This window comes from Chlorocebus sabaeus, chromosome 1, assembly GCF_047675955.1.
Source record: "Chlorocebus sabaeus isolate Y175 chromosome 1, mChlSab1.0.hap1, whole genome shotgun sequence".
In the NCBI taxonomy this organism is placed as follows: Eukaryota; Metazoa; Chordata; class Mammalia; order Primates; family Cercopithecidae; genus Chlorocebus; species Chlorocebus sabaeus.
Window position 1 is genome coordinate 92,526,676 of NC_132904.1, and position 22,377 is coordinate 92,549,052.

Here is a 22,377-nt window from a genome sequence, read left to right on the forward strand (position 1 = left end):
ATTATTGATTTAAAAGAAATGAAACTTTTTTTTCAAATATTATCCACTACCTTTGAAATGCTAAAGTGAGAATCTTTGAAATGAGTTTGGAAAAAATCTTGAATAATCCACATCATCGTAGACATGTAACACTCAAATGAATTCACTCAGTCACTGCCCTTTAACAGCTGTGTTTTTTCTTATAACCTTTAATTTTAATATTTGCAACTATATTTTAGTGTAGTTATAGTGCCCACTCTATGAATATACTTTCTGGATTAGAGAAAAGATGCAGAATATTTTTCCATAACAAAGTCATTTGGGTTGAATTGTCAAAATCTAATCCTCATAACACCACTCTCATTTGATTTTGTAAAGTGAAAAAAGACGTCTACTTTAACACACTCAGAGCAGGATTAAGACATCTTTCAAACCTTCTGATCACTCCAAAGATTAACAAAAATGCTTTGCTAACTTTAACCAAAAGACCAGATGTAGAATAATCTTCTATTTTTCCAGTAAGTATTGAAAGGCAGGATTATACAAATGGAGACACATATATATAAATGGGGGTGATCTCTCTCTGTATCTCTCTCACTATTCATACATACTTTTTCTTTAGTGCTTTGAAAAGTGACATGTTGCTTTTAGGTTAGTATATGAATCAGTAATGAGTAAAAACTACTTTGAAGATTACTTAATGTTATATTCATTCATATTGGAGATAATTTTCCTTAATACTTAAGTTTCATGTTTTTCAGGAATAAATGTTAAAAATCAAGTTTAATTTTTAAACATATATAACCTCTGTGCTATTCTGTTTTCACTCCCCATTAGTTCCCAAACAAAGCCCTACACAATCTTTAGTTGATTTCCTTACTGTTTAGTAGAGTAGATGTCCTCTTATATGATGTGAATAGAACTGGTAGTTGGTTAGTTAATTTAAGAAATAAAAATAAAATTTGGTTAAACAGAATTGTGTATGTATATATACATTATATACATACATACTTACATATATAAATTATATTTTTTAACTTAAAACGTAATTTTAAAATTTATTTTTAATGTAAAGTTTATAATGTGCCAGCATTCACAAATCTTTTGATGTTAGGGCCAAGGCCTTTCTTTTTGATATGGTTTTATTCTCTGAAGTCTTTCTTGCATGAATCACATACATAATGCATTTTCTGATTTCAATTTCTGGTTTCACTAAAATGGAATGGAAACTTAAAGACACAAGGCAATTTGAGTGCAAAATCCTCATACTTAATGATCAATTGATTGATCGATTGCAATGCTCCTTCCGTTTTTCACATTCTTAATTTCACAGCATTTAAAAATTGTTTATTGTAAAACATATTAAATACACAAAATATAAATAAAGTGTCTTCTGTGATGCTGCCTATGAAGGTGGCAGTCATCTCCTATTCAGCATCATGGCCATACTCAGAACCCTCACAGAGCCCAACATTGTCATAAAGAGGACCAAGAAGTTCATCATCAGGACAGATAAATATGTCAAAATTAAGTGTAACTGGTGGAAACCTGGAGGTATTAACAACAGGTTATGCAGAAGAGTCAAGGGCCAGAACTTGATGTCCAACACTGGTTATGGGAGCAACAAGAAGACAAAGCACATGCTGCCTAGTGGCTTCCGGAAGTTCCTAGTATCCAGTGTCAAGGAGCTGGATGTGCTGCTGCTGTGCAACAAACCTTACTGGGCTGAGATTGCTCACAATGTTTTCTCAAAGAGGAACCACACAGCCATCATAGAACAGCAACCTAGCTCATAATCAAAGTCACCAATCCCAATATCAGGCTGCACAGCAAAGAAAATGAATAGACAGGTTGTATGCATGTTTTAATTGTGTTTAAAGAAAACCATAAAAACTGCCAAGAAATGTATGAATAAATTAAGGAATAATAAGATAACAAATATTGGCATACGCAACAACTAGGTTAAGAAACAGAGCACTACCAGTACCTTAAAAGCTCTCTTTGTTCCCCAGAGGCAACCATTAGGCTGGCTTTTATAGGAATCAGTCTCTTGCTTTTCTTTGCGGTTTTGCCAATCTGCATTATAAACCAAAAAGTATCTGAGACAGGTCTCAATCAATTTAAAGGTTTATTTTGCTAAGGTTATGGACTATGACCTGTGACACAGCCTCAAGAGGTCCTTCCTGACAACATGGGCCCAAGGTGGTCGGGTTGCAGCTTGGTTTTATATGTTTTAGGGAGATAGAAGTTACAGGCAAAGACATAAATCAATGCATGGAAGGTATACATTGGTTCAGCCTGGAAAAATGGGATATCTTGAAGCAGTGGGGGAGCTGGGTGGCGGGGGGACTTCCAAGTCATTATGGAATCAAAGATTTCCTAATTGGTCACAAGAGTTAAGCTCTGCCTGAAGAGTTGAAGTCAGCATAAAGAAATATTGAGTTACGATAAAAGGAGAGGTTGTGGAAGCCAAGGTTCTTATCATGTAGATAAAGCCTTCAAGTAGCAGGCTTCAGAGAAAACGTCTCTTAGCAGGCCTTAAATGATGTCAGACTCTGCAGAAAAGACATAGTAAGGGAAGGAGATTTTCTACAGAACGCACATTTCCCCCACAAGAGACAGCTTTGCAGGGCTATTTCAATATATGTCAAAGAAATATATTTGGCAGTAAAGTACTTTGACTTCCCTCAAGGCCTGCTATTTGTCATGTAATGCTACACCAGAGTCAAGTTGGAATTTGATATCTTATTGCTATCAAGAGCCTGCTTCGTCAGTCTCAAGATCGCTGTTTTAATGTTAATGCTGGTGGGATATGTCTAAACTCCAAAGGGAGGAGTACATAATGAGACATGTCTGACTCCTTCCCATCATGGCCTGAACATGTTTGTCAGGTTTCTTTGGGATCCCCTTGGCCAAAAAGGGGTCCATTCAGTCAGTTGGGGAGCTTAGAATTGTATTTTTGGTTTGCAGTATGTATTATTAAATAACATTTTGTTTAGTTTGGCCTTTTAAAATATTTTTTAAAAATAGAATCAAAGTGTAGGGTTTTTTGTGTGTGACTTGCTTCTTTCATTCAACATTATGTTGATGTGTTTAGCTCATTCCCTTTTCCTGTAGCATTACATTCCATTTTATGACAATACCTCAGTTTACCTCTTCTACTATTGATGGACATTTAGATTTTGTTTTAGTTTAATTCCCCCCACAGTAGATACTAAGAGAAAGATCTGCATGTAGGGAGCTTATCTGGAAGGTGATACCTGGAAGCACTGTGAAGGAGTAAGGAAGTGAGACCTGGAAAGAAGAAGAGCCCACTTATTTATAAGCAGATTACCACAATGAGCAACTGGGCTCATTCCCATTGGGAACTCTGAAAGATAGTGTGAAGCACACATTAGACTTATCCACTAAAGGAGGAGGGATCTGGGCTATTTATCCACCATCCTAAATTGGTTGAAAGCCCCTGTTGGGACAGAAATTCTCTTCTACTTAAGGCTTGTCCCAAGTATTCTGCTAAAGACGATGCCTTCAGGCAATCATCAAGAAATACGTAAGAGGCAATCATCTTAACAGCAGCTGTCTAGGATAGACTGAGGCGGTATGGATGGAGCCCTTTTAAGATCTGCTACTGCTACCCCTTGCACCCTTCAGATCCACTCAACCCTCACACTATGTTCACTCTATGTTGTCACTGATTCTTCAAGTTTTTAAGGTACAGGTACCTGAAAAATAGAAAGAAAATAAAAGGCTTAAATGTAGGTGGAGTAAGTACAGTCCCTACTGCTGTAGTTGGTCCTGAGGCCATCAGTTGATATTCATCATCTCCCTCCTTTACCACCCATGGTAGATGTCCCTTGGTCAGAACATCTCTTGGATGCTTCTCTTGGTAGGTGACCCAGTCCTTTATCTTTGAGGGAACTGAATTTCTGGTTACCTTGCCCTTTTCAAGACCAGGTAGTTGCAACTGTCCATGTGCTATTATCATAAGGCATGGAATCACCAAGAGGTACCCTGGGGAATTCTGAGTTGGAAAAAGTTGATGGCTTTATACTATAGGATCTTCCTGTCAAAGAGCATGGTAATTATCTATTTGGTCTTTAAAAATATTCTTTAATAGAATTTGATAATGTTATGCATATAAGGCTCAATACACGCACGTATACAAGTATATCCACACATATCCTAGATTTTGATGTTACTGTGAATATGATTTTCAAGTTATGCTTTTTAATCGTTGGTGGCATATAAAAACTGCTTTTGTGTATTGATTTAGTTTCCAGAAAATTGGCTAGATTCTTTGGGGTTTTCTAAATGAATAACCACATGTATTTATGATTATCCAATTATGATTATTCTGTTTCTGTGCAATTTTAATGTATTTTTTTTCTTTTTGTTTTCCTGTACTGAGTGGGAGAGTAGGACTTCCATTAGAAGATTAGGTAGGAAGGGATGATAGTGGGCATCCTCTTCTTGTTCCTGCCAACTTTTTAAACCAACTTTGTACTCCTGGGAGAAACCCAACTTAGCCATAATGTATTATGTCTTTTATATGCAACTGGATTGTGTTGGTTAAAATTTGGTTTAATATTTTTGAAACTATATTCATGAGTGTGACTAGTCTATAATTTTCCTACCATGTGCCAGCCATGTCTTATGTTTGTGGCATGATTATGCCAGCTTTAAAAATTGAGTTGGAGGCCAGGCGTGGTGGCTCACGCCTGTAATCCCAGCACTTCGGGAGGCCGAGGCAGGCAGATGACCTGAAGTCAGGAGTTCAAGACCAGCCTGGCCAACATGGTGAAACCCTGTCTCTACTAAAAACACAAAATTTAGCCAGGCATAGTAGCGTGTGCCTGTAGTCCCAGCTACTCTGGAGGCTGAGACAGGAAGAACCACTTGAACCCAGGAAGCAGAGGTTGAGCCAAGATTGCACCACTGCACTCCAGCCTGTGTCACAGAGCGAGACTCCATCCAAAAAAAAAAAAAAAAATTGAGTTGGAAATTGAAACGTGTTCCTTCTTTTTCAATTCTCTGAAAAAATTCATATAAAATTGGCCTTAACTACTTCTTGACTATTTCATAAAATCCGGCTTTTTTTTTTGTCCTGCCTTTTTCTTTGTGGCAAGATTTTGAACGACTGTCTGAATTCCTTTAATAGCTATCAGGCTATCCAGCTTCTCTATTTTTTCCTAAATCAGTTTTGGTGAGTTGTAGTTTGTGGTAATTCATTCATTACCTCTAAATTTTCAACTTTATTGCCATAAACTTGTACACAATATCTTATCATTACCTGTTTAATCTCTGTAGTTTCTATAGTTACGTTCCTTTTAAATTCCTAATAATGTTGTCATCTTCTCAATTTTTTTTCAATTTTCTCAATTTCTTCAGAGATTTGTCAATTTTATAAATATCTTAAAGAATCAACTTTTGGCATTGTTAATCCTCCCTACTATTGTATGCTTGGTTTAGCCCTTACTTTTATTAATTAAAATATATTCTTTGTTATTTCCCTTACTTTTCTTCAGATTTTTCTTGCATTCTTGTTCTTATTCCTCAAGTTGAATTTTTAAAAATTCATTTTAAACTTTTTTTCTAATGAAAGCAATTAAGGGAATAGGTTTTGCTCCAATTCCTCAAAGAGCATACATATTCTATTATTGTTTAAGTACAAGTTTGCATCCCCTTCCCTTCCCTCCCTCCCTCCCTCCCTCCCTCCCTCCCTTCCTTCCTTCCTTCCTTCCTTCCTTCCTTCCTTCCTCCCTCCCTCCCTCCCTTCCTTCCTTTCCTTCTTTCTTTTGTGTGTGTGTGTGTGTGTGTGTGGTTTTTTTTGGGTCTGGCTCTGTCACCCAGGCTGGAGTGCAATGGTGCAATCTCTGCAACCTCTGCTTCCTGGGTTCAAGTAGCTTGAACCCAGGTTCAAGTTCAGCCTCCCGAGTAGCTTGGATTACAGGGGCACACCATCACATCTAGCTAATTTTTTGTATATATGTATTTGTAGAGACAAGTTTTCACCATGTTGCCTAGGTGGCCTCGAACTCCTGAGCTTAATGGATCCCTCTACCTTGGCCTCCCAAAGTGCTGGGATTACAGGTGTGAGCCACCATGTCTGGCGTAATTACAAGTATTTTCTATATTTTTAGTTTTGCCATCCACTCATAAGTTGTTTAGATTATTATTATTATTAATTTTTTTTTTGAGACAGAGTGTCACTCTGTTGGCCAGGCTGGAGTGCAGTGGCACGATCTTGGCTCACTGCAACCTCTGCCTCCTGGACTCAAGCAATTCTCCTGCCTCAGTCTCCCAAGTAGCTGGGATTACAGGCATGTGCCATTACGCCCGGCTAATTTTTGTATTTTTAATAGAGACAGGGCTTCACCATGTTGGCCAGGTTGTTCTCAAACTCCTGACCTCAGGTAATCCACCTGCCTTGGCCTCTCAAGGTGCTGGGATTACAGGTGGGAGCCACCACGCCTGGCCTAGATGATATTTTTTTAAATTTTAATTTTCCAATGAATGAAGTTTCCATGTTATCTTTTAAAATTATTTCTAACAGTTGGATTGGGGGAGAAGAATGTGATCACACTAATGCTGATTATTTGAAATTTAATGATGCTATTTTAAGGCCTATAACGTTATCAATTATTATGCATCTTCCATTCTTAAAAAGAATGTTTATTCTTCATTCACTACAGACAATTTATGTTGATATTTACAATCTTCTACTTTATTTATTTACATATATTAAACAGGTTTTTATATGTGCCTGCTATTTCTGAAAGCTGAAGCTTTTGTGGGTCTTGTTCTGCTGTCTGTTGTTTATGCTGGTGCTCACTCATGATGCTTTGTTTACATGTGTGTTTTGTGATTTTTGATAATGGATCTGGTGCTGCTTTTCTTTGCAACTTTGTAGAAACTTTCTGAAGCCTCCTAAGAGAGTTTGATTCTATTTTCTGTTGTTGTAGCCAACTGGGGACACTCCAAATAAAATTCTCTACTCAAATATTTTTGGACACACCGATTTTATGAATGCAAGCCCAAACTCATATGAATGCCTCTGGTGGTTATGTATTTTCACGGGAGAATTTTTCCCCTTTGTGACACAGCAGAGTTTATTTCATTTTTACCCTTACTCAGTGGTTATAATCTCATGGAGTACCAGCTTTTGGTAGAGGATCTTTTTATTATAATCCTCATCTCGAGCATTCCCTAGCCTGTGTATCCTGTTCCCCATAACCTATGCAGTTGCCAAAATGCAGGTTCAAGGTCTCCAGAGTTCAACAAAAACTATCAGGGCAAAAGCTGTCATTGATACTTATGTTCAGGGATTCATGATTTTTACTTCAAGTCTGAAATTGGCATATTCGTTACTTTGGTGGTAACCTACTGATCTATTTTCAAGATGCCACTTTATCTTTTTTGTGTTTTCAAATGACTTTATTGAGAAATAAATCACACACCATAAAATTTTCCCTTTGAGGTGTACAGGTCAGTGGTTTTTAGTATTTTTAGAGTTGTACAACCATTACTACTATCCAATTTTAGGACATTTTCTTCACCCCAAAAGAAATCTATACCCATTAGCAGTCATTCTTCACCTCACCCCCCAACGCTAGGCAATCACTAATTTCCTTTCTGTCTCCATGGATTTGTCTATTTTGGATATTTTCTAAGAAATCAGCCATATATCATGCAGTGTTTTGTGATTGTCAGCTTTCACTGAGTATAATGTTCTCAGGAGTCTTCTATGTTATAGCATGTATCTGTACTTAATTTCTTTTTATTGCCAAATAGTACTCCACAATAACAATGAATCAGGTTTTATTTATCCATTCATCAGTTGATGGACATTGGATTGTCTCTACTTTTGGCTATTATGAATAATGCTGCTTTGAACATTCATATACAAGTTTTCAAGTGGACAACATATGTTTTCATTTCTCTTGGTCATATACTTCAGAACAGAATTTCTGGGTTATAGGATAATGCTGTTTAACTTTTTTTTTTCTTTTTTTGAGACAAGGTCTGGCTCTATCACCCAGGCTGGAGTGCAGTGGCATGATCTTGGTTTACTGCAACCTCTGCCTCCGATGCTCAAGCCATCCTCCCACTTCAGCCTCCCAAGTAGCTGGGACTACAGGCACGTGCCACCATGCAGGGCTAATTTTTGTATTTTTTGTAGAAACAACAGGTTTTGCCATGTTGCCCAGGCTGGTCTTGAACTTGTGAGCTGAAGCGATCTGCCTACCTCAGCCTCCAGAATTGCTGGGATTACAGGCATGAGCCATTGCTCTTGGCCTGTTTAACCTTTTGAAGAACTTCTAGATCTTTTTCCAAGTGGCTGGACTATTTTACATTCCCACTAGCAGTGTATGGGGGTTCCAATTTCTGCACATTTTTGCAAACATTTGTTGTCTGTCTTTTTTATTATAGCCATCCTAGTTAGGTATGAGTTATTAATACTATCTCATTGTGGTTTTAATTTGCATTTCCCTAATGAATAATGATATTGAGCATCTTTTCATGTGTCTATTGACTACTTGTATATCTTCTTTGGTAAAAAGCCCATGCAAATGCTTAGCCCATTTTTAAATTGGATTGTCTTTTTGTAAAATTGTAAGAGTTTTAAAACTATTTTTAGATGTCTCTTATCAGAGGTATAATTTATAAATAGTTTCTCCCATTCTATGGCCATTTTTCCATTTTCTTGATAGTGGCTTTGAAGCACAAAAATGTTTAATTTTGATGAAGCCCAATTTATCTATTTTTTCTTTTGTTGCTTATGTTTTTGGTGTCATATCTAAGAAACCATTGCCTAATTCAAGGTCATGAAGATTTACACCTATTTTCTTCCACAAACGTTATAGTTTTAGTTCTTAATTTAGATCTATGAACCGTTTTGAGTTAACTTTTGTATGTAGTGTGAGGTAGGGATCCAACTTCATTCTTCTGCATATAGATATCCAGCTGTCTTAGTACTATTTTTGAAAAGACTGTCCTCTCCCCAACCCCATCAACTGTCCTGGTACCTTGTCAAAACTCAAGTGACCATAAATGTGAAAAATAGACATATAGATCTATAGAATAGAATTGAGAGTCTGTTCCATGAATCTGTATGTCTATACTTATGCCAGTACCACAGAATCTTTATTTCTGTAGCTTTTTAGTAACTTTTGAAATTCCCATTTTATTTTTAAATCTAGTATTGGGATTTTCAGTGCATTTCATCTGCATCCTGCAATAACTAAATCAAAAACTATTTATTCATTTATTTACAGTAGAATGCCATTAGTAGTCATTCCAAATAACTGAGCTTTTTTCATTTCTAACGATCTATTTCAAGTATAAAAAAATTTAAAATAAACAACGTAACAACCATGTAGTCTCCATCCACCTAAGAAAATAACGTAACACAATTATAATGAAGCTCTCTGTGTACAATTTCCCAGTCACATTTCTTATAATCCATTCATTCAAAATGATCACCATCTTAAATTTATGTTTATCATTCCCATGCATATCTTTATACTCTTTACTTAGTGTCATTTCCAGTCACCTACTCTACTATATATCCTCTCCTATAGAGGCTATACTTTAAATACTTGACACCCAGCCTCTCTTGAAGATCTGAAAGGCCATAAAACACAGTCAGAGCTGATGAGGTATAGTTATAAGTCTCTAGCTTGGGTGATCTTTTCCAAATGAAAACGTAAAGACTTGCTATAGGTAACATTTTTGCCCTTCATATTGTTTTCATTTCCATTTTTCTAGCTTGGAACATAGACAGGAGGCTGAGGTAATGATTCTTGTCATCACTGGTGACAAGAATGAGGAAGAAGGCTTTTATGCATACCCATGGCAGAGATGAAAGGTGAAAATAGCCTGAGTACCCGACAGCATTGTTAGACCCTTGTTCCTGGTCAGGATTGCCCACCTAGACCCCTTGTTCCACAAGACAAATACTACCTTTCATCACATTCATGCCATTGATTGTAAGACACATCATTATTCCATATACCACTAAGAAAAGAAAATGCTATTATACAATAGTATAATATTTTCTCTTCACATCAATTGTAAATGATTACCTAATTTTACAAATAAAAAACATGAAAAACATGTGTTCTTAGAGCCAATGAGATATTTTAAAAACCCTTCTCTGTTTAAACCACCATCAGGTGGGGTTTCAAATACCTGCGATGAACAGTTTCCTAATTGATACCATTCTGTAATAAATGGACAAATTTAGATTAAGTTAATGTATTTGAAAACAGAGAAGGAGGAAAATCAGGCTTTGCTGAGAAAGCTGCAGACTTGTTATATCAGACCTGGTCCATGTATTGGCACATGTATTCCTTTCCCTTTTTCTGTTCTGATCTGTAATGCACTCCTTCAGACTATGTTCCAGCTGAGTTCAGCAAATGAGACAATTTACTGGAGAGTGAAAGAAGATGACTGAGGGTGGGGATTGTATTCCTTCTCCTCCCTCTCTGTCATAAGTGATATTTCCATTAACAGCTGAAACTTCTCCCTGGATCTGGCTCCTACCAGACTGGCCAGCCAATGTTGCAGCATCTGCTTAGTGATCCTGGCTCCTTGTCTTTTTGCCCTTTCATCCTAGAAGCTGTAGTGGCTTCTTGCTTTTATTCATCTCTGAATGGTTCTCACCATTTTCTATTTGGCATCTCTGCTGTCCATCACCTGTGTAACCAATTCCTTGCATTAAAATCTCCCTGACACATCCAATATTTGAATTGGTTTTTGTTTCTCTAATTAGAAATCAGTTGAGACTTTTTAAAGAATGTTGAATTCTCAATCCTAAGCTAAAGTTGTTGTATACTAAGTCAGAGAAATAGGAATGGTAGCAGGAGATATGACTGGGACCTGAGAGAATTCTGATTCTCTGAGCCCCTCCCAAGCACCTAATATACTCTCTGAGGAAAGAGACAATTATTCTCAATATAAAATGCAACTGGCATGCATCCTGACGACAGAAGAAAGTTTTTATGTCTCTTCTCCCCCAAACTGTTGATTTGAAAGCTCAAGGGCAAAATAATTTTTACTCTCAAGATGTTATCTGTACATTTTAGTTTCTCTTCCAAGTAGAACTTATCATTACCATTATCCTGTTCTCTTTCCACACTGAATGTTTATTGTATACACTGGAGGTGAATAAACATCTTTTAGGCTTAGGTTGCTGGTCCATCTTTACTTGCAGAAGAGTTTACCTCAACTAGGTGTGCTGGTCTAGGAGGTGAATGCAGTAAACAGATGAGATTTAGATTGTCTCTCCATAGGAAGCAGGTGAGTATATCTGGATTATTAGTGAAATTTTGTAATTTAAGATATGGGGAATACAGTGTGTATGAAAATAGGACAGCCAGAAAAAGGTAGTAAACATTTGTGAGGTTTTTTTTTTTTACATCTATTTCTTATATTTATTAATTTTTTCCCTGACAATAACAACCTGATTTTTCTTTGAGATTACCCCTTTCTCACCCTCAGCCCATTCAATTTGTGTGGTATTAACACTACTTCTGCCTATAGCGATAGGCATTTGATTCAGGCCAGGCCAATCAGAACACTGCACCTCCTTGGCCAAAATGTTCAGGGATGGCCACACACCCTAATTAAAGCCTGTGAGACACACAGGTCTTTGAAAGGAAAACATTCACTCTATTTATGCTGAACATGGACTTATGAGGATGTTAAATCTGGAGCTTGTCAATCACTTTGCCAATATAAGAGAAGGGCATGCCCAAGGATGGATACAAGACACAGGGAAACGAAAGTGAGAGACATAAAAGAACCAATTCTTGATGACATTGTTGAGCTGCTGTATACAGCCATGCCTAAACCCAGTATCTCCCAGAAGTTTTAGTTATGTTAAGCAGTACATTCTTTTTTCTAAGCCTATTGGAGACATGCTTTCTTGCCATCCTTTCTCGTATCCTTCTATCCTCTTTTTGCTGAAAGAACCCCCAAAGAAATTTCTATATATGTATGCCATATTTTATATGTTATTGTCTCTTTCCCCCCTTCCTCCTTCCCTTTTGCTGAAAGAATCCTAAGTATTATAGAAAGCATTTGTATATTCTTGCACATCCTAGAGCTGAAGACGACTTAAATTTGATAAAAGGTAACTTAAGATGCTATTTATGTAAACAAACAGAAGCTCTCTATTGATATTATTGCATGCAGATCAGCATTGTGGTTTTAAAAACCTAAGCAACAGTGTTTTGATTTTAAAAATCTAAGGTCAATATGTTTTCTTAATCCTCATGGTACAAGGTTTTAGTTATTTTATTGCTGCCAATGAAGCTGATCCTAGGACACTCCTGGTACTTTATGATATTTGGCTCTGTGTCCCCACCCAAATCTCATCTCAAATAGTAATCTCCACGTGTTAAGAGGGACCTGGTGGGAGGTGATTGGATCACGGGGGTGGTTCCCCCATGCTGTTCTTGTGATAGTGAGGGAGTTCACATGAGATCTGATGGTTTTAAAATGGCAGTTTCCACTGTGCACTTTCGCTCCTGCAGTCATGTAAGACATATCTGCTTCTCCATTTGCCTTCCACCATGATTGAGAGTTTCCTGAGGCCACCACAGCCATACAGAACTGTGAGTTAATTCAGTCTCTTTTCTTTATAAATTACCCAGTCTCAGGTAGTATCTTTATAGCAGCATGAGAACAGGAATTTAGGAAGGATATTAGAAGCTATTACACTGTCATTTACAGATCACAAAAGTTCATTAATATATACCCAAGGGAGTATATTACTCAAAGTATTGGTTTCCTTCTAAAATAAAATTTCTTTATTTTAGAAAGGATGCTAGTGAGCCTTTTTTGGCTAATTTTCTACTTAGTTTTGGAAGAAAATCTAACGCAGGGTTTTAGAGTTGAAAGGGAATATAGCATTATTTCAGCCCCAAACCCTCTTTTTTTGGGTGCGAAAACAGTCACAGAAATGTCAAAGAGAAATTGTGGATAAAATGATTAACAATTTGAACAGCCTTTGGCAACTAAAGGGTGGGAAGGAGCTGAGTTGTTCTCTCTTTTGTACTTACCACTCTCAGGTCTACTTCCATGGCTACACAACAGGCTTCATAGATAATTTTGTAATTACACATTTTTCTCTTAATCTGTATGTATATTATTCATTTTTTTAAAATGTGGATTTTGTTTATTTCCTATCTGACCTTCCAGGCTCATTGGAACGGGGACTATATAAAAATGTCAATTTCAGGCCGGGCCTGATGGCTCATGCCTGTAATCCCAGCACTTTGGGAGGCTGACGCGGGCAGATCACGAGGTCAGGAGATCGAGACCATCCTGGCTAACACAGTGAAACCCCGTCTCTACTAAAAATACAAAAAATTAGCTGGGTATGGTGGCAGGTGCCTGTAGTCCCAGCTACTCGGGAGGCTGAGGCAGGAGAATGGCATGAAACCGGGAGGTGGAGCTTGCAGTGAGCAGAGATCGCACCACTGCACTCCAGCCTGGGTGACAGAGTGAGACTCCGTCTCAAAAAAAAAAAATTCAATTTCATTATTGGTTTATTAACAATGCTAATATAAAAGATAATGTCACATACTTTTTTAGTAGCGGGGAAAGGGACAATGAGAGCTTAACAACATATTTAGACAGCAGTGCAGGAGAATTTGGAATGGTTCTTCTTGCCTCCTCTAAAGGCCTATCTTACTCTCAACCTCGACTCTCAAGAAGGACTGTGTAAATATGTCCATTCGGGCTGTATTTACCTAGCCTGTGTTCACTAGCCTGGTCTGACCAAACGCCACACAGCAGGCCAGGCAAATTTCCACAGTGCCTGAGAATTAGTCTGTATTTCCCCAGTATTTAGTAGATGCCATGCATATAGAATGTTAATACAAACTTTTTAAGTGAACTAAAGAACACTGAGGCAAGTCAACATTTCACTCGTTTAGAAGCTTCCTAGAGACTAAACTTGCCTTTAAGTACCCATTATTATGAATAGTTTTCAGAACTTTGCATAATGAAGCAACAATATTGTTGATGACTGAAAGTATGTTTCATTAACTACTTCTGAATTTTTTTTTTTTTTTGAGACGGAGTCTCACTGTGTCGCCAGGCTGGAGTGCAGTGGCGCAATCTGGGCTCACTGCAACCTCTGCCTCCCAAGTTCAAGTGATTCTCCTGCCTCAGCCTCCCAAGGAGCTGGGACTGCAGGTGCCCACCAACACACCCGGCTAATGTTTTGTATTTTTAGTAGAGATGAGGTTTCACCATGTTGGCCAGGATGGTCTCCATCTCTTGACCTCGTTATCCACCTGCCTCGGCCTCCCAAAATGCTAGGATTACAGGCATGAGCCACCACGCCCGGCCTACTTCTGAATTTTTTAAAACAGTTTTTTACACATGAAATTATACGCAATACAACATACTTGTTTTACAAGTTGAAATCTTTACCGTTATGGTACGGTTACAGTAATGCAGGTAATATTAGTGCATTCACTTAGAGCAGAGTTATCTATCTTCATAGGGCTTAACACAAAGCCAAGACCGAGTTACTTGCTTAAACTGCTTTCTAGTCTTTGACTTAAAACAAAAAAGAAAAATTACTTCTACCTTCTCTCTATGTCAGGATGATAAACAATGCCAACAATTAAGTGGTCTGGTATTTCTATAAATGGCAGATTGTATTCCAATAGCTCTTAAGTTGTAAATCTTAAGGTTTTAGCTAAATATGTCTATCAAATTGTTGTTATCTCTGCTTTCAGGAACATTATGTCATCTTTGGTAATAGGCTGCTAACAAACAGAAACTACAGACTATACCATGTTTTCCCAAAGAATCCTGTATTTTAATGAATAGCTGAATAAATAGACATTAATTATGAAATTCACATTAAGATAGAAGAAAATCCAAACATTCTGATTGCTTTATCTCTTAAATTTGATAACTACTACAAAACATACTATTTATGTTAGGGTAAAAATAAGCCAACTCACAGGAGTATAACTGGGAAGTGCTGGCAGATATATACAGTAACATGGAGGAGTCATACAATAAAAGCGTTTATATGTACATCTTTTTTTTTTCTTTTTGTATGGAGAAATGCTGTCTTATAAAATGGGAAAACACACAGTAGACTACATGCAACAAGGACCAATACAATGTGCACAGCAGAAGAATCAAATAAGACACAAGAACTATGGGTTTAAAAAAGAATTTGGGAGCAGGAAAAAAAACAAGGATTGAAACCTGGAATGCTTTCTTATTGAGGTTTCAGAATATAAATTTGTCTAACAAGCCTCTTGATAGTTTTCAAAAGTTCCCACTCAACCACCTATGGTTTAAGTGTAGAGCTAAAAATAAACCATCATATTATACAAAACTTTGTATATTAGCATACAAAAGGTAGCAATTTACTTTTTGTATAAAATATAACCTTTTGATAGTATATTTATTTCACATATGTATAAATATAACCCAAAGAATATGTTTTAAGTATTTCTACCAAAATATTCTTTACAAAAGTTTACAAAAAAAGTAATTTATTTACATTTACAGCCTAGCACAGGAAAGATTCTGGGCCAGTGATGTTGGTATTGTAAAGAAGGAGAGTGCTTCTAGACATTTTAAAGACTGGGAGAGAGCTTTGCAGAATTTTCAAAGTATGTTCTTTTTCTTTGAACAGATATTGAAGACTTGGTTATTAAATAACTTCAGCTAAATTACATTTGATATTTGAATATGTGAGCGTATAACTGAAAGGGCTGAAGATAACCTTTGCTCCTCTGTAATTAGGAAAATGATAGTGATATTTTGCATTCATTCCAAATCAGCACACATCTTCCCCATTTTACAGCTGATCTGTATGTGGGCACTGAGGTTAAATGACTCAACAAAAACTCTTTGATATAGTGCTCAGCCCTGAGGGACAAAACCTGGATATGAAGAGTCCAACTAGCATGTGGCAATGATTCATCACATCAGGGACAGAAGAACGAACTGAACGCTCCTAACAGACCACATTCCATTTCGCTGTTCACCCAAATCCAAATAATATGTCCAATGAAGGACAAATTGTTTTCCCTCTTGATTATGTTTTCCTTCAAATTCCGTGAAATAAATTTGTACACACTGGTACTTGCCTCCCCTGGTTCTTATCTCCAACCAAAACATGATACTTTCTAATCTCGGTTTTAATCTCCAAACTTCCTTTCCTTGTAAGCCAGCCTCAGTCATCAAAATGAGTAGGGAGGATGAGGCTCAATTTTACTTAGCTTGGGAACAAACCAGCAGGCATCAATCATAATAAGAAACATCCCAGGTTATTTGTAGCCAAATAAATCTCATTTATAGCAATGTCCAGTGGTTTTTTTTAAAAAAAGTTAAATCCAGTGCAGAGAGGTGTGCACCAATATTTCAGTATGATTAGGACAAGCCTTTGTTATATCTAAAATTTCATTTGGAATGGATTCAGATGTTGGTTGTGGAAGCCAAAATCAAATTGCACAGCTCTATATTTTTGTTTAATCACTAAACACAGCATCTCACTGAAGTAGAGGATTGTGGGAAAATTGTAAAAGTGAGGAGTGAATCTGGGGAAGAAATTCTGTAATCCACTGGATGTTTTCTAGGTTCTCTGACTTTTTCTTAATTAGCACACTGTTTGGTTACTCCAAACAAACCTATAATATTTCAATCTATCCTGCAAGCTTCGGGAAAATTAAATGAAAAGACACAATGGAAAGATTAAACCATACCTATCTATTAGAGCAAATTAAGGAGTTTGTTGCTTGGAACTAGTACCTCCTCATGACATGGGGTTTAAATAAACTACAAGTTCTATTACCTCTTTTTTTTTCCAGGGAAAAAGGAAGTTGGTTGGAAAGGCTATTTTACACAATTAATTACACATTGACACCACAGTTCTGTTTGGATAAATTGGATACTGTGTCCTGGAGTTTAGACAGGGAAAAGTGATCCCAATGTTTTACTTTCGGGTGTAAGATTTAAAACAAGAATTTGGACCAAAATGTTCATCACTGCAGTTACTTTCTGCTTTCCATTTTTAAGCATGTCATCTTCACGTAGTCTACCTGAACATCAACAGTTCAGCCTCTACAGAGTTTCTGTAAAATACTGCCTTTTAGTGCTTGGAGTTTGGAAATTGTTTCCCCTTTCTTCTTCAGGAATTGTTCCCCAAGATTTCATCAAGATTGATGTCTTTCATCCAGTCATCATTACCAGGCTCTGTCTTCAATAAAGAATCAATGAAATCAGCATCACTGTTTAGGGCAGGGCCCATGTTATCAGTTTGTTGGCTGAGGAAGTCAAAAGCTAAGTCACTGCTGTGGTCAGTTCCTTGAAAAGCCCTGGAACTTTGGTTGGGTGAAGGAAAATTGCTGGGCGTCAGGGATGGCGGCTGGTTAATGCCCGTCCTCGATTGATTCAACCCTGTTCCTGACTGATTCATATTAGGCAAAATCTGTGTGCTTAGCTGATTGGGTCTGAGATTCAGACCCCTGAGGGGACCCATGGTTTGTCCATTTAGTGTTTGGCTCATTTGGTTCATGGGTCTCATTTGCACTGCTGGTGTTAACTGGTTAGGAGGAGCCACTGCCCTCTGGGAAAATTGCTGGCTACCTACTGCCTGTTGCAATGGCTGATTTGGGGTATAGGCTGCAGGTGTCCCTGTGGGGAAGCGGACTCCTGCAGATGTCAGGGCTTCTTGCTGTTTGGTTGTTGCTTCTTGAGAGGCCCAGTTTGGTGCACTTGTGTTGGATGTGATCATTACGTTTGATGTTCTCTGTGGTGGCATGCTTGCCATACTATGGGTTAAATTTGGTCTCAGTTGTTGTGAATTGCCAACAGATCCAGCTCCAAAAGTGGCTACATTGTTATTATTACCTGGCCCTAAGGTAGGTGGCCGTGGCATCATAGGGTTGTTTTGATTTGCTATCAATTGCTTTGGGTTTCTCTGTTGGGTCAATTGATTCATTCCTGAAGTGACACTGTATGTGGTAGGTTGATTACAAGGCAGACTTCCATACATCCCTATGTTCTGAACTGCTGTAGATAATGATGGCATTCTTGTCCCATGAGAAGTAGACAGGAGGCTGGAATTGGAAGTTAAAATGGTGTGTGTTGAAACTGGGTTTGCCAAAGCCTGGTTAGAGTTTAAGCTTATTGTGGATGAGCCACCTGAGAAAAAGAAGAGAATTTTATTAGTTCATAACAGTATGTTATCTCCTGTGTAATTGCACTTTTCAATAACTCATTAATATGAAACTGCTTTCAGGTGTAAGACAATTTAGGCGAAATAATCATCAAATAATTATATAAAAGGAACAAGACAGCTTTTGGGAGGAAGGAGCACCCGAGGTCACTCTTTGGTTCACAAGTTTACACATTACAAAAAGAAGACTAAAATAGAATAGTTCTATTTGGTAGGTTTTATTTTATTCCTCTTCTGAAGTCACTGAAGGGAGGTAATGGTCAATCTTCCATTTTGAATTAGCTTTACCATGTTCCAAGTCCAGAGACTATAGTCTTGATTAGTCAGCTCTCATGAAATCCATGTTACTGTTTACCCCAGGTCCAAATGAGAAAGTATGGATGAATGCTACACACGGTCCTAGATCAATATTCCCAAACTATGGCCTTGAAAATCACGTCCCATTCTTTGAATCATCCCCATTCAAGAAGCTGCCCTAGTGGCTTCCCAGTGTTCAAAGGCTAAATCTCCATCTCCTTTTTTTTTTTTTTTTTTTTTTTTGAGATGGAGTCTCACTGTTGCCCAGGCTGGAGTGCAGTGGCACGATCTCGGTTCACTGCAAGCTCCGACTCCCAGGCTCACGCCATTCTCCTGCCTCAGCCTCCCAAGTAGCTGGGACTATAGGCGCCTGCCACCACGCCCGGCTAATTTTTTTGTATTTTTAGTAGAGACGGGGTTTCACCATGTTAGCCAGGATGGTCTCGATCTCCTGACCTCGTGATTCGCCCACCTCGGCCTCCCAAAGTGCTGGGATTACAGGCATGAGCCACTGGGCCTGGCCCAAATCTCCATCTCTTTAAACATCTGGAATTCAATGTTCTAGAAATTATCTCCATAAAGAAAGTCTTCAGTTCCAAGAAGTGTAGTTACTATTGAATTGTTACCAACGCACTGTGAGCCACCTTTGCTTATGGTATTTCCCTTCCTCACTGAGCCCTACCTTTTCCTCAAGGCTCAGGCTAAGGCTGAAGCTCTCTATTAAGCTTTCTTTTATCTTCCAGTCTCCTCTCTCCAGCAGTATTTGCCCTTTGAATCTTTCATTTAACACTTAGTATTGGGCAATCCGTGGAGCCTCAAAGTGCCCGCCAGTTAAATTGATGCCTGTCAATAACTGATAGGATACTGACAGAGACCCAGGAGGCAGACAAGGGTCTCCCCCATGCCTTCAAACCTAACACAGCCTGAAGGCTGAAAAACTGGACTGCTGGTCCCAGATGAAGTCTGTTTCCGACTGACTCTTTCTGAATAATGCCCACCTGTGCACTGGGAGGACAGGGTGGAGCCTCGGGAAGTTCACGCCATTTGCAGCAGGGAGGAGCCTGGCCTCTCCTGTTCCTGTGTGGTGACCTGGAGTTCAATCTGTGAGGTGGGAAACCTGCTAGCAGGACTCTCTCTCACTTTGCTGAGAGTTATTTTTCCTTTTTGCCCAATAAATTCCATTTTTCCTCATCCTTCTATGTGTCCACGAGCCTCATCTTTCCTGGCCGTGTGATGAGAACCTGGTTTCAGCTGAACTAAGGAGAAAGTTCTGCAACAATATGGAACAAGTGCTTAAGCCACAGGCTGTGTAATAAGAGGCTCCACACAACAGATAGTGACTAATCAACATATTGAAATCTTCTTAACTTCTGGAGGGTAAAGTCATCTTGAGGAAACATTTTTGGAGGCAAAGATTATCAGAGAGACCCAGAGAGTCAGAGATTCTGAGAAATACAGAACTTAACACACAAAAGAATATCACAATATCAGTGGATGGGGAGAGCATGTCTGCAGTTGTAAATGTGGGTTATCCCCTGCTGCTTAAGAATACCTAGGTGGTATACATCCTGAAAGACTGAGGGCCAAATGAACACATTAGCCTTGCTATTATTTACAAATATGCCCCCAACTAGACTACACACCCTTTGAAGGCAAGAACAGTCTCTTGTATCTCCTTGTATCTGTGTAGCGCATTGTGTAGTGGGCAATGTTTGATGAAGAGAGATAACAGCCAGGTAGGAGACACTTGAACAATAAGGGAGATGATATACAATGCCAATAAGATTAAGCAATATCATCTTTGTGGGTGAAGATGTGGAGGTGGATGACAGTGATATTGATGATCCTGATCCTGTGCAGTCCTAGGCTAATGTGGGTATGTTTGTGCTTGTGTCTTAGTTTAAAAAATAAAAACAAAAACATAAAATTTAAAAAAATTTTTAAGTAAAAGAAGCCAGGCGCAGAATCATATGTTCTCATTCATATGTGTAAGCTAAATAAGTTGCTCTCACAGAAGTAGAGAGTAGAATTGTGGTTTCTAGAGGTGGGGAGGATGTGGGGAGAAAAAGTAGAGAGAAGATGGTTAATAGATACAAAATTACAGCTAGATAGGAGGAATAAGTCCTGGTGTTCTATAGTACTCTAGGATGACTATAGTTAAGGATAATTTATACTATGTTTTCAAATACCGAGAAGAGGATTTTGAATGTTCCCAACACAAAGAAATGATAAATGTTTGATGTGATGGTTATGGTAACTACCCTGATCTGATCGTTATACACTATTTACATACATCAAAATATCCTACTGTACCCCATACATATGAACAATTATATGTCAATTAAAAATAATTTTAAAAATTGTAAGAAAATAGAAAAAAGCTTCTAGATTAAGGACATGGAGAAAAGAATAATTTTGTATAGCTGTACAACGTGATTGTGTTTTAAGCTGTGTTATCACAAAAGTCAAAAGTTTAAACAATTTAAAAGTTGTAAAGCAAAGCAAAAAAATTAATGTAAAAGTTAATTTATTATTAAAGAAAGAAATTTTAAAAAATAAGTTTAGTGAAGTCTAAGTGTACAGTGTTTATAAGGTCCACAGTAGTGTACAGTGATATCCTAGGTCTTTGCATTCACGTGCCACTCACTCACTGACACCCAGTGCAACTTCCAGTCTTGCAAGCTCCATTCGTGCTAAGGGCCCTATACAAATGTACCAGTTTGTATCTTTTTAATTATATTTTACTGTACCTTTTCTATGTTTAGATACACACACACTTACCATTGTGTTAAAACTGCCTACAGTAGTCATCACAGTAACAAGCTGTATAGGTTTGTAGACTGGGAGCAATCAGCTATATCATATAGCCTAGGTATGTAGTGGGCTAGACTATCTAGGTCTGTATAAGTACACTCTACGATGTTTGCACAACAAAATTACCTAACAATGCAATTCTCAGAACATACCCCATCATTAAGAACACATGACTGGAAACCACATCTTATCTTTCAGCCTCCTTGAGAACAATCAACTAGAGAATCCTGTTTTTGCCCTGAGGCAAAGTAATCTTAGAGTGTGGAAAACATACATCCCGTTCCTAATGTTATTTGCTGTTTTTAGAGACAGTGTCTCAATATGTTGCCCAGGCTGGCCTCGAACTTTTGGGATCAAGCAATCCTCCCACCTCAGCCTTCAGAATAGCTGGGACTACAGGCATGTGCTACTGAGCCCAGCCCCATTCTCAATTTTAGTTGAAAGAGGCAACCTGTTGTATCTGAGGGGGTTTAAATAAGTCAGGACAACATATTTAAAAGTACACTTAACAGTACCAGGAAATATTAATAAAATAGAGGTGTTCACAGCCTTTCTTTCTTTAGGGAATCTTCTTTGTGGCTTCCTGGACAGATGAAGGTAACAGGTAAGGCAGAGAGAACTTAGGAAACCCAAGAGTATAAGCTTAACTTACATTAGAAAGTGCAGAGAGTTTTAGACAGTTTGGGGCAGAAGTGTATTGAAGAGATACTAAATAGGAGAAGGCAGAGCAATATAGGCTGGGTTTGGGAAAGGTTCTTTTGGAGTTTAATGAATGGGAGGAGAGAGAATTTAGGGGACTTTTGTACTTACCATTTATTTTATACTGAGAGAGCTATTAAGAAGATTTGCTTTGTGATTTAAATAGAGTTCACCTTTGGTGTTTTTGAGAGACTCTGTGAAAACTTAATTTGCTTTTCAAGTATTCCTTGCTGGCGGGACGTTTGTCTTTGAAGGAGAAACCTTGGAGATGGGCTCAATGGTGGATACAAAAAGACTAGAATTTGTGAAAGTTACACATGTGCCTGACTAAGAGGGAGAAATGTCTGCTTACCTTCCACTAC

At 38.0% G+C, this 22,377-nt stretch overlaps 1 protein-coding gene across 4 annotated transcripts in view; it reads right to left on the reverse strand.

The window, feature by feature from the left end:
* Positions 1-15,658: 15,658 nt before the first annotated feature.
* MAML2 (mastermind like transcriptional coactivator 2) overlaps positions 15,659-22,377 on the reverse strand; it is a 368,014-nt gene continuing 361,295 nt past the window's right edge. For all 4 annotated transcript variants that reach the window (XM_038005291.2, XM_008020608.3, XM_038005290.2 and 1 more), the window contains one exon: positions 15,659-18,171. In XM_038005291.2, coding sequence (XP_037861219.2) covers positions 17,156-18,171 — 1,016 coding nt within the window. In that variant the 3' untranslated portion in view covers positions 15,659-17,155. The remainder of the gene's footprint in view (positions 18,172-22,377) is intronic.